Source organism: Puma concolor, chromosome D1 (assembly GCF_028749965.1).
Source record: "Puma concolor isolate L17-30 chromosome D1, mPumCon1.1.hap2, whole genome shotgun sequence".
NCBI classification, from domain to species: Eukaryota; Metazoa; Chordata; class Mammalia; order Carnivora; family Felidae; genus Puma; species Puma concolor.
In genome coordinates, this window is record NC_141676.1 from 41,649,110 (window position 1) to 41,664,053 (window position 14,944).

General features: G+C 46.6%; 1 protein-coding gene across 2 annotated transcripts; it reads left to right on the forward strand.

Moving 5' to 3' along the window:
• Nucleotides 1-10,791: 10,791 nt before the first annotated feature.
• Nucleotides 10,792-14,007, forward strand: LOC147576613 (serum amyloid A protein). Of its 2 annotated transcripts, none has more exons than XM_086677844.1 (4): nucleotides 10,792-10,920; nucleotides 11,291-11,382; nucleotides 13,159-13,297; nucleotides 13,703-14,007. In XM_086677844.1, the coding sequence occupies exons 2-4, from the start codon at nucleotides 11,295-11,297 to the stop codon at nucleotides 13,863-13,865; spliced, it is 390 nt and encodes a 129-aa protein (XP_086533970.1). In that variant the 5' UTR covers nucleotides 10,792-10,920; nucleotides 11,291-11,294; the 3' UTR covers nucleotides 13,866-14,007. The 2 variants fall into 2 exon arrangements, with proteins under 2 accessions (XP_086533970.1, XP_086533971.1); XM_086677845.1 differs by having other exon boundaries at nucleotides 10,832-10,876.
• Nucleotides 14,008-14,944: the final 937 nt, after the last annotated feature.

The window sequence follows — 14,944 nt, forward strand, 5'->3', positions numbered from 1 at the left end:
GTCTTTTCTGCTTGGCACTGCATATTCTATATCCAGATGGCTGGGAACACTGTTCTAAAGCTATAGATGATGCAATTATTGAAACACGCAGGTAAAATGGATGTCTGTGTTCCTTTGTTTTCTATCACCCAAGTCCTGATAGTGTGAGACTGGGTTTGCGGTTAAAGTTTTTTTTAATTTATTTTTATTTTATTTTTTTATTAACAAATTTATTTGAATGTTTATTTATTTACTGTTGAGAGAGAAAGCACAATCAGGGGAGGGGCAGAGAGAGAGGGAGACACAAATCGGAAACAGAGCCCGACGCGGAGCTTGAACTCACGAACCGTGAGATGATGACCTGAGCCAAAGTTGGATGCTTAACCAACTGAGCCACCCAGGCGCCCCTGCAGTTAAAGTTTTGAATGGATATTAGTGTTTATGTCTTGGTCACTCAACTAGCAACATGTGTCACCGTTGTCTGCGTGATTTAAACCTAAGGGTGGCAGGTCACCACCCAATAACAGGAGAGACAGCAGACTTCCTGGGAATAAATGCGTGGTGGGAGCCCATGGAAGTTCATTTCAGATTGCTTCCATTTTTCAGTGGAATAGGAAGCAAAGTCATCGACTGAGAGGAGGATGGAGGACACATGGTAGAAGTTCTAGGAGAGGAGTGAAAAGTGGTCATCTAGGAGAATGGCAAGGTGAACAGGCTTGGGAAGCGTAGCAGGATTGCAAGGAGGCTGGAGGATAAGGATCATGAACTTGAAGTGAAACTAATCACCGCAGCTCTGTATTTTTCCTCGACCACATTCAGTTGCCAAAGTGCAGACTTGAAGCAGTGGGAAAGTGGATCTCACCACTCAGTAAATACTTGTTAAATTATCAAATGAATTAACATATGCAGGGGGCACCTGGGTGGCTTAGTTGGTTAAGTGGCTGACTTAAGCTCAGGTCATGATCTTGCCCTTTGTGAGTTCAAGGCCTGTGTCTGGCTCTGACAGTTCATAGCCTGGAGCCTGTTTCAGATTCTATGTCTCCCTCTCTCTCTGCTTCTCCTCCACTTGTGCACTGTCTCTTTCTCTCTCTCAAAAAATAAATAAACATCAAAACATTTTTTAAAATGAATTAACACATGCAAAAGTCAAAGGAGGATTCATTTAAAGATGAGGGAGGGTTATAGGGGAGAGGGAGAGAATTAACAAAGAGAGAGTGAGTGAGGGCATAAATATACTCCAAGGTCCAAGGGCCCACAGGACCACTGAGGATGGAGTTACCTAGAATGTAGCAGGAGCAGGTCTTTCTCTGATAGAAGAAAGAAAGGAGAGAGGATGAGGAAGATGTATTTTGAGATGAAGGACAGAGAGCTGAAAGAAACCAGAACCACCCATCCTTCACCTCTCTCAGGATTCATCAGTCTCTACCTGTTTGCATTTTGGAGTTTGGCCCCACAGTGCACAAAACCCAGGGATAGGAACCCTGTCTGGTTTACTGACAGACAATCTGCTAAACCTCTCACACGTAGCAGACCACCCCACCTATAATAAGTTCTCAGTAATTTTTATTGATTGAATGAATCAGTGAGTGAATGAAGGAGAAGCAACTGCATGGATGGGTAGAAGTAGGGTGATGGTGGAGTTTGGAGGTTAAGAAGAATGGGAAAACTTTGAAACCATGATGTGTCATTTAGAGATGAACATGGACATTGTTTATAAGTAGTAAAATCCCAGCCTACTTGGAGTGATTGAATTCATTGTCAAAGAATATATCCAGAGAGCAAACACTTATCACCTCCTCTGCCACTTCCATCCTGTTATTATGCACCATCATTTGGATTATTGTAATGAATCCCTAACTGGTTTCCACGTTTCCACACTTGCCCCCAACTAGTATCTTCTCAATAGAGCAACCAGACTGTTAAAACACCAGATAAACCATGGCACTCTCTGTTCAAAACCCCCCAGAAGATCTCAGTTTTACCCATAGTGAAGCTAAAAGCCCTTACAGTAGCTTATAAGACTCTACTCTGTCTTACCCACACCTCATTTCCTACTTTTCTCCTCTCATTCATTTTGCTCCAGCCACACTAGCCCCCTCCCTGTTCTTCCAACTCTTAAGCATATTTCACCTCAGGGGCTTGGACTAACTATTCCTTTCATCTAGAGTATTCTTTGCCAAGATATTTGTATTTTGGGGTTTTTTTTTTTTTTTTTTTTTTTTTTTTTTTTTTTTTTTTAATTTTTATTTTTTTTTTTTAAAATTTTTTTTTTTTCAACGTTTATTTATTTTTGGGACAGAGAGAGACAGAGCATGAACGGGCGAGGGGCAGAGAGAGAGGGAGACACAGAATCGGAAACAGGCTCCAGGCTCTGAGCCATCAGCCCAGAGCCCGACGCGGGGCTCGAACTCACGGACCGTGAGATCGTGACCTGGTTGAAGTCGGACGCTTAACCGACTGCGCCACCCAGGCGCCCCTGTATTTTGGGGTTTTAAGAAGAGCAAGAACTTAGATTTCAGAGTGTTGGAAGGTTCAGCAATCTTATTAACATCACAAAGAGAGTTGGCAGTGAGTATATCAGGAGGGCTGTGACACGTGAAAATTTTCCACAAAGGTGGGAGAAGAGTGGAGAGATCTATCAACAGATATAATTGAGAGATGCTTTGTCCCTAAATAGTAGTAACTAGATTGTCTATATCAAGAGCATCTGGTCGGCATTTTATGAATGCCAATTCTTGGGCCAGAATCTGGAAAATTCTGATATAGCAAGTTTGGAGTGGACTTTAGGAATGCCTGTGTTTGAAAATAAATTACATTGGTAAGGGTGGAGAGTGGGTAGTAAGGAATTTGATGGGGACTTAGGAGAAGGCATTCCAAAGAGCACTGGGGATGTTGCCAGGTGAACTTAAGGAGACCCCGGGGCCCTGAGGCCTCTTCAGCCCACCCCAGGATGTGGCCAGAGGCTTTTGGTCCTGTCACAAGAAAGAATTCAAAGAGAGACTAGACACAACAGTTGAGTGGTGTAAGAAGGAAAGTTTATTAAAGCGAGACCACACTCTCAAGATGTGAGAACAGGCATGCTCAAGGGAAAGCTATGCACCTGGGGTTTGGGTCTCTATGTTATATTGATAGTTGTTAATTAGGGGTGGGGAATATTTATTAGTTGGGTAGGGGATTTTGGGGGGAGCAGGATTTTGCATCTTTTCTCCCTTACTTGGTGAGAGTCTCTGGCCATCTTTGTCTTGGGCCTGTCTGGTTTGATCCGGCTTCCTGTGTTTTTTTTTTTTTTTTAATTTTTTTTTTTTTACATTTATTTATTATTGAGAGACAGAGAGAGACAGAGCATGAGCATGAGAGGTGCCAAGAGATGGGGAGACACAGAATCCAAAGCAGGCTCCAGGTTCTGAGCTGTCAGCAAAGAGCCCAAGGCGGGGCTCGAACTCACAAACCGAGAGATCATGACCTGAGCCGAAGTCGGACGCTCAACCGACTGAGCCACCCAGGCGCCCCTACTTCCTGTTTTTGTATTTGGAGTGCTGCCAGGACAGGTCTCTAACTCCCCCAACCCCACCCCCCAGCTAGTGGGCCATGACTTCCCTTTTGCTGGCTTCCAAGCATCCTGTTAAAACCTAACTGCTTACTCTAACAGGGATATAGGGATGGCAGTGAGGGGCAAAGAGGATGTAGACCCCTCTTTCCCATTTTGTTGTTCAGGAATTACAGGAGGTCTACCCCATGGGAAAGGATGACAATCAAATGGAACCAACGTGGGAAAGGCGAGTTTCAGCTTTTTGTAACAGGGGAAGGAAATAAGCAAAGATAAAGGAGAATACTCACCACAGAGCCTTCTCACCCAGGGCTCATTGGAAGGCAGTGGTGAATAAGCAGATAGAGTATAGACAGGGTTGAGACTGACCCATAAAAAATTAGTTTATGTCAAGTGAAAGCAGGGACATAAGAACAGGGGTAAAGGAAACAGTGGTTTAGCACATGGGTTAGTGACAGCAGGTTGGGGTTATTTATTGCTTTGGGCTGAGTGTGGGGTGTGTACAGTGGAAGGCTGATGCTTTTGAGCCAGTAAAACTACCCCCCAAAGCCCAAATGGACTGTAAAGAGAAACAATGGGGATGCTATTCTGATCTCCTCCCAAAGGTGATGAGTCTACTATTGACACGAGTTTTAGAGAGAATGGAGGAACAAAGGAGAAGGGTGGGGGAAAGAGTGGTTAGTAGGATAGATAAGGGATACTCCCATTACATGTTCAATATGAAAATTTTATAAATAAACAATTAGTTTTTTTAAGCTGACACACAGATTTCAAACTTGGAGATGATAGGCATAATAGGACAGGTCTTTCTACTTTTTGAGATCTCTAATTACTGAAAAGAGGATCCAAGTTTTCTCCCTAGGCCAGGGGTGCTTTGTTTATCTATAAATTCATCCTTTATGGAGTCATAGACAATTTATTCTTTTAAACACACACACCACAGCTCCCAGGAGTGACTCTCTTTTGCTCATTAAGAAACAAACCACCTCCAAACCCCTTTCTGATGGAGAAGCTGTAGAGAATATAAATGGGTCACTCAAGGACCAGAACCACACAATGCCTTGGGCCAGTGCTCTCTCTACTCTAGCTCCTTGCCTCCATAACTTAGCAAATGTTGTTTTTCTGGGAAACTGTACAGCCCTTAAAAATTTTAAAGGTGGTTTATGGTAATTCTATGTTGGATAATTTGATTTGGGAGAATGCCATCGGACACAGCAATCTCAGCTTCTGGTAGTACAAATCTGGACTTTGCCCCATTCCATTACTCCATGCTTATCTTTAACAGAATTTCCCATTACAAAACACCAGAATACTTTTCCAGTACAGATTGTGACACTGAGTTCCCATTACAAATCCTAAATCCCAGCTTCCTGGACTTGGAGGCAGCATGGCATTGAAGTCAAGAGCCAAGCCCTGGATTCAGACATATCTAGTATGCTTTCTGGATTGCCATATACTTATATTGTGGAAGAGCACTTGATGACCTGGAGAAGCATAGATATTGTCTTAAGAGAAAAAGAATGCAGGGGTGCCTGGGTGGCTCAGTCAGCTGGGCGTCTGACTTCGCCTCAAGTCATGATCTCACAGCTTGTGGGTTCGAGCCCCGGGTTGGGTTCTGTGCTGATGGCTCAGAGACTGCAGCCTGCTTCAGATTCTGTGTCTCCCTCTTTTTCTGCTCCCCCCACTCACACTCTGTCTCTCTCTCTCTCAAAAAATAAACATTAAAAAACGAGAGAGAGAAAGAGTGCAATAGAATACAATTCCATTTTTCAAACGTTCAAGGACATTTTCCCACAGTGACACACAGCCTAAGAAGTTGCACATCAGACAGTCTCCATGTTTCCAGGTAGTAGGTTTTGTTCGTGTTATTCTAGGTTTTCGAAATTCCCTATGATAACATGTTGTTCATATATTCATTTATCAACTATTCATTGAGTGCCTTCTATGCAACAATCACTAGATTAGTTATTGGGCACACATTAGGGGTTAAGGGTGGGGGTGAGAAATAACCAGATCCAGGCTATGCCTTTGTGAAAATGAGTCATGTGACAAAGGAGAAAAATGATTGTATTATACATGCATAGAGAGAAGGCTCATACTTATCTAATGGTAAAATCAATAAGATTCAATAAATAAATGGTAAAGGTTATGGGTACAGAAAATATAATGAAAGAAAAGAGAGGCAAGGTGTCACTAATCCTCATAAAATTTTTGTCTCCCTCAAAGAACAATAAACCCCAGACCCTATTTCCTGAGGATTCCCGTTGTGTCTTCCTCAAAATTAATAAATCATAAATGGCTCAGCTGTCAAAAGATCACCTGACCCTTTACTGGTTATTCACCAGGCTATTGATTGCTGCAGTTGAGAGGGCAAGAGAAATGATTTCTCTTCCATCACTTCTACTTAACAAGCTAATCATCAGGAATGTAAAATAACTAACCCTTTTAATTAAAGACATGGACTCCTAATTCTGTTTGGTGTGTGTCCCTTCTTACAAAGCCCACGCATTCTCCTGAAGACAGAACCCTTTCCTCCTAGTTTGGAGTTCCCAATTTGCATTCTCGAGGCACCAGAAAACCCTGATTCAAAACTGTCTGTACTCAGGTCTGGGTCTTTTCCCCCAAGGACTGTTAAGTGGGGCTTATTGAGCCTCTGAAGCCTCCTGGCCTCTACCTGATGGAATGGATAAAGGAAAAGGACACGCAGTGGGACATGGTGGGATTCAGTCATGAGCCACTGTCAGCAACAGTGAGTCAGAGTTCGGAACTGATGTTGTTAACATACAAAAACCCCCCACTACCTCGTGTTTTAAAATATTTCATTCTCAGGGCCCCTGGGTGGCTCAGTCAGTTAAGTGTCTGACTTCGGCTCATGTCATGATCTTACAGCTCATGAATTCGAGCCCCGCGTCGGGCTCTGTGCTGACAGCTCGGAGCCTGGAGCCTGCTTCAGATTCTCTGTCTACCTCTCTCTTGCCCCTCCCCCGTTCACGCTATGTCTCTCTCTCTCTCTCTCTCTCTCCTTCAAAAATAAATAAACATTAAAAGGTTTTTTAATAAAATAAAATATTTTATTCCCTTTCTTTTTAAACATTTGCAAAAGGGAGTAGTGAATTAGAAACAACTCAAAACCCCAAATCTCTTTTGGAACTGGACAGTGTTGGTGAAACTAAGAACTCTTCTGGGGAGGGGAAGTTTTTTAAGTCCTGGTAATCTTTCTTAAGTTTTGTTTAAATTTCAAGTGATGACCTTGGATTCTTTGTTTTGTTTCTTCAATTCCACGTATGATTGAAATCATATAGTATTTACCTTTCTGTGACTGATGGAGATCAAGGAGTGCACTTGTCATGAGGAGCACCAGGTGTTGTATGGAAGTGTTGAATCACTATATTTACCTGAAACTAATCATTTTACACTGCATGTTAACTATACTGGAATTAAAACTTAAAATAAAATATAAATAAATAAATAAATAAATAAATAAATAAATAAATAAAATAAATTTCAAGTGTTAATAAGAAGGGCACCTCACACATCATCATTAAACCTTTGGTACCCATCAGGCTATTCAACCCTCTAGATCATGAAGCATGTTTTTCAGTCTTATAAAAGAGAAAAAGTTTTCATCCTAGAGGGACAATAAAATGTTATGTCAAAAAGAGGCTCCTTTTCCTTTCTTTGGCAGGAACATCCAACTTGGGAAACTTACCGCTTATGATTGGGCAAAGTCAATTTTTTAGATTTACTGGACAGTCTGTCTCAATCTGATTAGTTAGGAAAATAAGGAGAGCATGTTTAGCTCTCTGTGTCCTAAACATTCTGGAACTCCCTGCTTTCTCTTACCTTCATAGAGATATGATTAATTCAGTTCAGAATTACAGAATATGATAATTCTGTTCAGAATAGCAGAATATGATAATTCTGTTCAATAAACAGAAAGTACTTTCAGGCCCAAGTGGTTTGCCTTCCAGTTTTCCTTTAATGAAAGCTGATTCTCTGCCTACGTGGAGACTCCCATTTCTCTTGACACATTGTCTCTTTCCATAATTCCATTAGGATATAGTCTTGCCAGACATGCTTGGTGGGCATACTGCCCAGAGCAGGGCCCCCCACTTTTGGGAAGCCTTCAATCTGATTCAGGAGCTCCAGGCTCACCAGGGTTGGGGAGCTCCCAGCAAGGAGAGCCGTCCCCACCAGATCTTGGAAGGGAAACTAGGGCAAGCCACTCAGGAAGAGTGGGGATGACGATGACTTCAGCTGCTGGCATCTGCCCTTCTTGGCATACACACATGTTCACCTCCAGGCCTGGCACGCACACACACACATGTTCACCCCCAGGCCTGGCACACATACACACATGTTCACCTCCAGGCCTGGCACACTGGGGGGAAAGTCTGGAATTGCTGGTATTTGGACCAGTGAGAAGGGTTTGAGGGTCAGTGAAGAAGTGAGTCTACGGCTCCCTATAGACCAACTGCCTCTAGCACGTCCCAAATCTGCTTCCCAGCTTCCACCAGAACTGCCCATTTTTCCAATCCTGTGGGATTGGACTTCCCAACAGGTGGGGAGTCATCAGGGAAGGAAATACCTTGTGTTTCCTCAGGACTTTGCCCCATCGCATCCCCGGCGAGATGTAAGAGCTCCAAATCCTGGCTTTCTTCAATGCATCAGGGTCAACACCCTGCCCTGCCTCTCAACACGTACTCCTGCCTGGCTGACTCAAGATGCTTCCCCTCCCACGGATGATGTGAGGGGGGACTTTTGTGTTTGTTGTTTTGTTTTGTTTCTATTCTCAACAGTTTGTTTGGGCTCTCTTTTCTGCATGAAACACTTGTAACAGTAATGTTTCTGTTTTTAAAATAAAGATTTTAGTATTATTCAGGTATGGCAAGACCAACAGATCAGAGAATGCTGCCATTAACAAAATAGGTTTTTACTCACAGATCCCAAAGAAAGGGGGCACCCCATGCCACGGGGTGGGGTTGGCAGCACCCAGTGATGTGCCTAGGTCAGGAGGCAGAGGGAGTGAGGTTCTGAAATGTGGACAAGAGCCTTTATTGTGATTTCCAAGGGAAGGAGCAGCGAAGCAGGGAGAGCAGGCTTAGGGGTGGTAGGTTTTCTTCTTTTTCTAATTTATTAAATGATATGTATACATTTGATAAAAGGCATCGGCAAAACTGAACTCCATTTTGGGAATTTGAGGGGACAGTCTTCATGGTTTCAATTTATTTATATACATTATTCTATTTAATTTCTCTATTTCTTCTCAGATCCACTTTGGAATTCATATTTTCTTAGAAACGTTTATTTATTTACTTTTAACATTTTCTCTTTCTTTCCTTCTTTTCTTTTTCTTTTTAGATAAAGAGAGAGAGTGTGTGAGCAGGGGAGAGGGGCAAAGGGAGAAAGAGAATCTTAACCAGGCTTCATGCTCAGTGGGGAGCTGGCTCGATCCCACAGCTGTGAGATCATGACCTGAGCCAAAATCAAGAGTAGGACACTCAAACGACTGAGCCACCCAGGCGCCCCCAGAAATGTTTATTTCATCTATGTTACCAAAGTGATTATCACATATTCTTTTCTTTCTGAGGCATGAATTTTTCTACTACTTCTACATTTCTGTTCAGTTTTTTCTCTTCTCAGGGATTCATATTGACAATTCTATTCCTATTCTACATCTTCTTAAAATTCCTAATAATCTCCATCTCTTTTTCTGCAGCTTCTTGGGAAAGTGCCTGGACTCGTTCTGCCTGCCAAAAACTTTACTATTTGGTTGCACTTATCCATTGTTTATCCTTTTATGAAGGTGTTTATATTAAATATTGTATTTAGAGTCTTCCATTTGATTCTTCTTCAAAATTGTACTTCCTTAACTTCATATTGTCTTTTACCTCTTTTGATGATATTTATTAAGTATATTGTAAGTTTTCTTCGCATCTCTCCAACCCATTACTTCTGAGAGATCTAGTATTGTATTTTCAGTTGGTTTTCTTTCTTTTACAAAAGGAGCTGTGCTGATTGGATGTCTGGTAACTTACCCCTGTGAGCTCATTCTCCCTGGGGCAAGTCAGTTATCCTGCCTAGAATGTATGGGACTGTGTGTGTAGCCCAAATTCTAACATATACAATGTCTAGTGGGTTTAATATGTTGGATGTGGTATCTGGGGAGGGGGATGGAAGTAGGTGGCCCCACGGACAGCAGGTCAACAACACCACCAGCAGAATGGAGCCAAACATTTGCTGCGTGCAAGCAATCTGGCCCTCATTTACCTCCTCCTTCCCAGGCCTGCCCTTCTTAGGGCTTATCTGGGTGTTGTTAATGCATAGACCTCAGGGTATGAAGATGGACTGGAAAGAAAGAAAACAGCCAGAACTGACATGTGCACCAGCAACTGTTTCTATCCTGGCCTAACCCCATAAGCACTGGGGTGCTTTCTCACTCCTTCACCTTCCCACCAGCCTCTGCAGAGCTGGGCTGACCTTCCTAATGCTTCTGTCTCATTGTGACAGGGAGCAGACAGTGACCACCCTCCCCACCCCGGGTAGAAGACACAAAGAGGTCTCCCCCAAGTTTCCCTTCACTGGAAGCCCAGCACTTCCACAGCTAGGCTGCAAATTCGTTGAACAATTCTCCCACTCCCACTAAGAGGTGACTCCAGGATTGAGTGAGGGGAGACAGAATCCCTCCAACTAGAAGCACCCAACCTGGGACCCGGCTGAGGTAATACACTTCCTCATGGGCTCAACCGGCTGAACAGGGCTTTTCAATGCCTCGGTGCTGAGAGCTTAGCATGGGCACACAGACCGGTGGAAGGATCTTCCCGAGACGCTTGTTGGGAAAAGCCATCAGTTGGGAACTCAAGAGCTTACACATGAACTCAAAGGGTGTCACATCTGGCACATGGACCATCTGGCCCGGCAGGGACCATCCTGAGGAAATGATCAGTAAAGCAAGGCCCTGCCTGGAGGAGCCGTCCCCAACCACACACCTGCCAGCAGCCCCCAGCCCCCAGCTCCCAGCCCGGTGCTCCAATCCTTCCTCTCCACAGCCCCTCCGACTCGGACAGCAGAGCCCTCCTCCTGAGCCCCAGCTTCCAGGCAGAACCGGCCAAGCTGGCTTCCTCACAGTTGCACAACTGGAAGTTGACCTGTGGATGAAGAAAACCACGGGTGTCCGGTAAGTTTTCCTTTGCAGGTCTCTCGGGGCCATGACCTGGAGGGACCTTTCCGGGCACCAGGTCTGGCTTTTCTTGCGTCCCCATGGGGCGCCCAACGGGGAGAGCACAGTATAAATCCCGGCCACCTCTCCCAGCAGGCAGGGACCGGCAGCTCTGCTCCACTGGGACTCAGGTGAGGGGCGACTCCAAGGACTGATTTGTGGAAAAGAACTGACTGTAAATTCCTTTCAAAATAATCATTCTGTTCTGTATTTGTCCTGTATGAGGTCTGAGCTGGGAGGATGACACACAGTAAATGCTTGTCGATTGATGACAGGCCGCTCCAGGCAGGGACAATCTGGTCCCAACTGCCCTCTTCCTCCATCAATGCCGCCTTGGGGACTCTCAGCCAGCCGGGCAGTCAGGGCTCACGGGGCCAGAATTAGGGCTGCGGCTCTGAGTGGGGACCTGCTGCAAGGTTCCCACACAGGCTCCTAAGAGTCTCCTGAGAACAACTGGAATTTGCAGCAGTGGCTCCGTGACATGCAACTCCCAAAGTGGGGTGCGCGGGCCCTGTCCTTGCCCCCTGACCTCTCCTTCCTTTCAGCACCATGAAGCTTTTCACGGGCCTCATCTTCTGCTCCTTGGTCCTGGGTGTCAGCAGCGAATGGTATTCGTTCCTTGGCGAGGCTGCTCAAGGTAAGCACTGGAGGGGGGGTGGCATCCGTGGGCCACTGGGACTCACCCCAAGCACATGCAAGGGGTGGAGCCACTTAGGTGTGTTGTCCTAAGTGCTAGAAGGTGCCCGTGTCTGGGGAGCTTTTGATCAAGCGGATTGAAAACCAGAGGATTTGTGTCCATCAGTTACTAGAGAAGGAGCAATCATCATTCCCAGCTGAAGCTTCAGTTTGGATAGTACTAACAGAGTAAGTCTTGCAATGGCAGAGAATTTTCCGCAGACACATTGCACAAAGTATGATTAAAACTGTTCGTCTTTTCTTCTTCTTTGCCTCTCCCTTCATTCGCTTCCTCCTTTTCTTCCTTCCTCCCTTCCATCCTTCCTTCCATTTCCTACCTGGATCGATTCAGAGACACCCTCAGCTCAGCTCTCACTGATGCTTCCTATCTTCAGTGACACTGCCCCTGTTCCCTACCCCTTCCTAACATTTTACTTGACCAAAATAAAAAATAAATAAAAATGAGGAACTAATAACATCTACCAAGCTTGCACTAGGCAATTTAGGGTGACCAACTATCTTGGTTTGTTTGGGCCTGAGGAGTTTTCTATGACACTCTCAGGGCTCACTGGGATAGTTCTAGGTGAACGGGGACACTTCTGGTCGAGCTGGCACACGTGGTCACCTACTGTGACTTCAGAACACCTCGGGGAGGCAGACATCGTCCTCCACTTGAAGGGGACAAAACGGGTTTAGAGCAGCCGAGTCCATTGTCCAGGGACTAACTGCCAGTCAGCAGGTGGCCAAGAGGAGGTTGGAACCCAGCTGCGCATGAGGCCCGAGTCCTTGCCAGGCAGCTTCCTAAAGCTGGGTGGCTATCGATCTCAGCTACAGGTCAGAATCACTCAGAGAGCATGAAAGCTAGTGATGCCTGAGATCCACCCCCAGAGTCTGAGGTACTTGGGCCGGGTGTGACCTGGTCCCGGGATTTTCAGAGGCTCCCAGGTCATTAGAAGGTGCAGCCAAGTAGGGCTGATGGGCCACGGCTCGACCCCTTGCTTCCTCAAGCTGCCGATATCATCGGTACAGCCTGTTTGGTAGGTTTTCAGGATGCCGTTTATGCCCCTAACACCCAGAGGGACTCGGGTCCCAGTTATGCGCCCTCATTCTGCAAGTATACATTTCCTGGGCCTCAGGGCAGAAGTGCTGTATGCCTGGGCCTTTCCCAGAAGGTGCCTTCTTGTCACCTCCTCACTTACCACGTCCCCTGGACCTTGTCACACGCGGCTTCATTTGACAGCAGTGCTGCCCGACCGAGGGCACTTTTGGGCCCTGGGGACAGTTGGCAATGTCTTGAAACACTTCTGCTTGTGACCCTCAGGTTATGTTGCCCACCTCTAGTGCGGAGAGGTCAGGGATGCTGCTATACATCCTACAATATCAGAACGGCCTTGAGCAACAAAGAATTGCCCCAAATTTCAGGGGCGCTCAAGTTGACAAGTCCTGTTCTGTGATACCTCCTTTCTCTCGTTTAAACAGCTCAGGCAGAGCCCTAAGTGAGATGCAGACATAGACCCGCAGGGACAACACAGCTGTGCCCCACCCACACGACTCCCACTAGAGAAAGCTGGAGAAACCACCTAGGATGCAGACTTGTTCTTCTCAGCCTGTGCTATCCAAGGGGACCAGGCAGAAATCTGGAGTCGGTGGCAGATTTGCCGTCCCTGATTCTTCTCTGAGATGTGCCAGAGGCTTTCTGTTCATGTGATATCCCTTTTGCTGTGACCTTTTCTCTCAGGGGCTTGGGACATGTGGAGAGCGTACTCTGACATGAGAGAAGCCAATTACATAGGTGCAGACAAATACTTCCATGCCCGGGGGAACTATGATGCCGCACAGAGGGGACCTGGGGGCGCTTGGGCGGCCAAAGTGATCAGGTAACACGGGCTCCCAGGGATGCAGGGCTGGGTGAGCTGAGCCTGGCTGCCTTGGACAGTCAGGAGGGGCCAAGCCCTGGAGAAGTCTCCTGTAGACACTGTGGCTCCTCCTTCTCTTGCCCACCCTCCCCTCTGCGCCCAGTGTTGGCGTGAGTGGCTGATGGAGTCAGAGCGAGGCCAGGAGGAGTGGGTGATTCCCGATCCTCCCCCTATGGGTGCTGTTCACCCAGTAAGGGATCAGCCTGGACTGAGATGCTCTGTTTCTGGGCCAGGGGGTCAGTGTTTTAGCCCCTCTTTCCTTGGCTCCTGTCAGCAGCTCTCCCTTGCAAAGAAGAGAGATGGGAGTTATGGGCAATTGCTCCTCAGCCCCCTAAATAATCTCCTACCTGCCTTCCTGCATTCCAGCGATGCCAGAGAGAATTCTCAGAGAGTCACAGACTTTTTCAGGCCCGGAAGCAGCGGCCACGGAGCAGAGGACTCGAAGGCTGACCAGGAAGCCAATGAATGGGGCCGGAGCGGCAAAGACCCCAACCACTTTCGACCTGCTGGCCTGCCTGACAAGTACTGAGCTTCCTCTTTGCTCTGCACTCAGGAGAGAGGCTGGGAGCCCTCTGAGGGCAGGGACATGTAGTCATTGAGTTCTCTGTCCACAGAGGCTGATGGAGGGCACCTGACAGGTGTCTAATAAATGCTTAAGAGATTGTTGAAAAGTGTGTGCTATTCTTCGGTGTAAGGACTGTTCGTTCGTTCTCAGGGGTGATGGATGGACACCCAGGTGCAGGCCAGGCCTGTGCCCGTGTGGTTGGTGTGGGGAGGATCATGTCAGTGTCACACAGGGCAGACGCCCTGCACCCACCCTTCCCGGATCTGACCTGCTGCCCTGTCCAGCCCCTTCTGCTTACCCTGGTGCTCTCTCCAGGTCCCTCCGTGTCCACACCCCTCTCTCCTGCCAATCGTGTCCTGTCTCCTTCTCTGTCCTCAGCTTCCAGTTCCCTTTGATTTGTTCCTCAGTGGTACCTGTCCCTGGGGGCAGGAGACACAGCCATGGGAGGATGCGACTATGGAATCCTTCTCTGGCCACGGCCACCTTGACCTTGTGTTGCTGCTGCTGTTGTTGTTTTTTACATTTCTGTGAGTTTATTTATTTTTGAGAGAGAGAGAGAGAGAGAGCAGGAGGAGAGGCAGAGAGAGAGAGAGAGAGAGAGAGAGACGAAATGAAGCAGGCTCTAGGCTCTGAGCTGTTGGCGCAAGCCCTATGCAGGGCTCCCACTGACAAACCGAGAGATCAGAAGGTGAGAAAAGTCAGATGCTTAAGAGACTGAGCCACCCAGATGCCCTTTTCCTGACCATTTTATAACACGTCCTTCCCATGTGACACTGTATCACATGTCTACACTGCAGTTCCTCGGTTGTAACCTGCCATTAGGAGCTTCCGTAGCAACTGATCAGGGTCGAGTCCACCCACTGGGTGCTGGAAGCTCCATTTTCCTGGTTGTCCATCCTTCCACTCCAATTCCTGCTCCCTGAGAGGAGGAGGAGAGAGAGCAAGAGAGATGAAATCAAAGCGGGCTCTAGGCTCCAAGCTGTTGGCACAGAGCCCTAAGCAGCACTCCCACTCACACACCGTGAGATCGGGAGGTGAGCAAA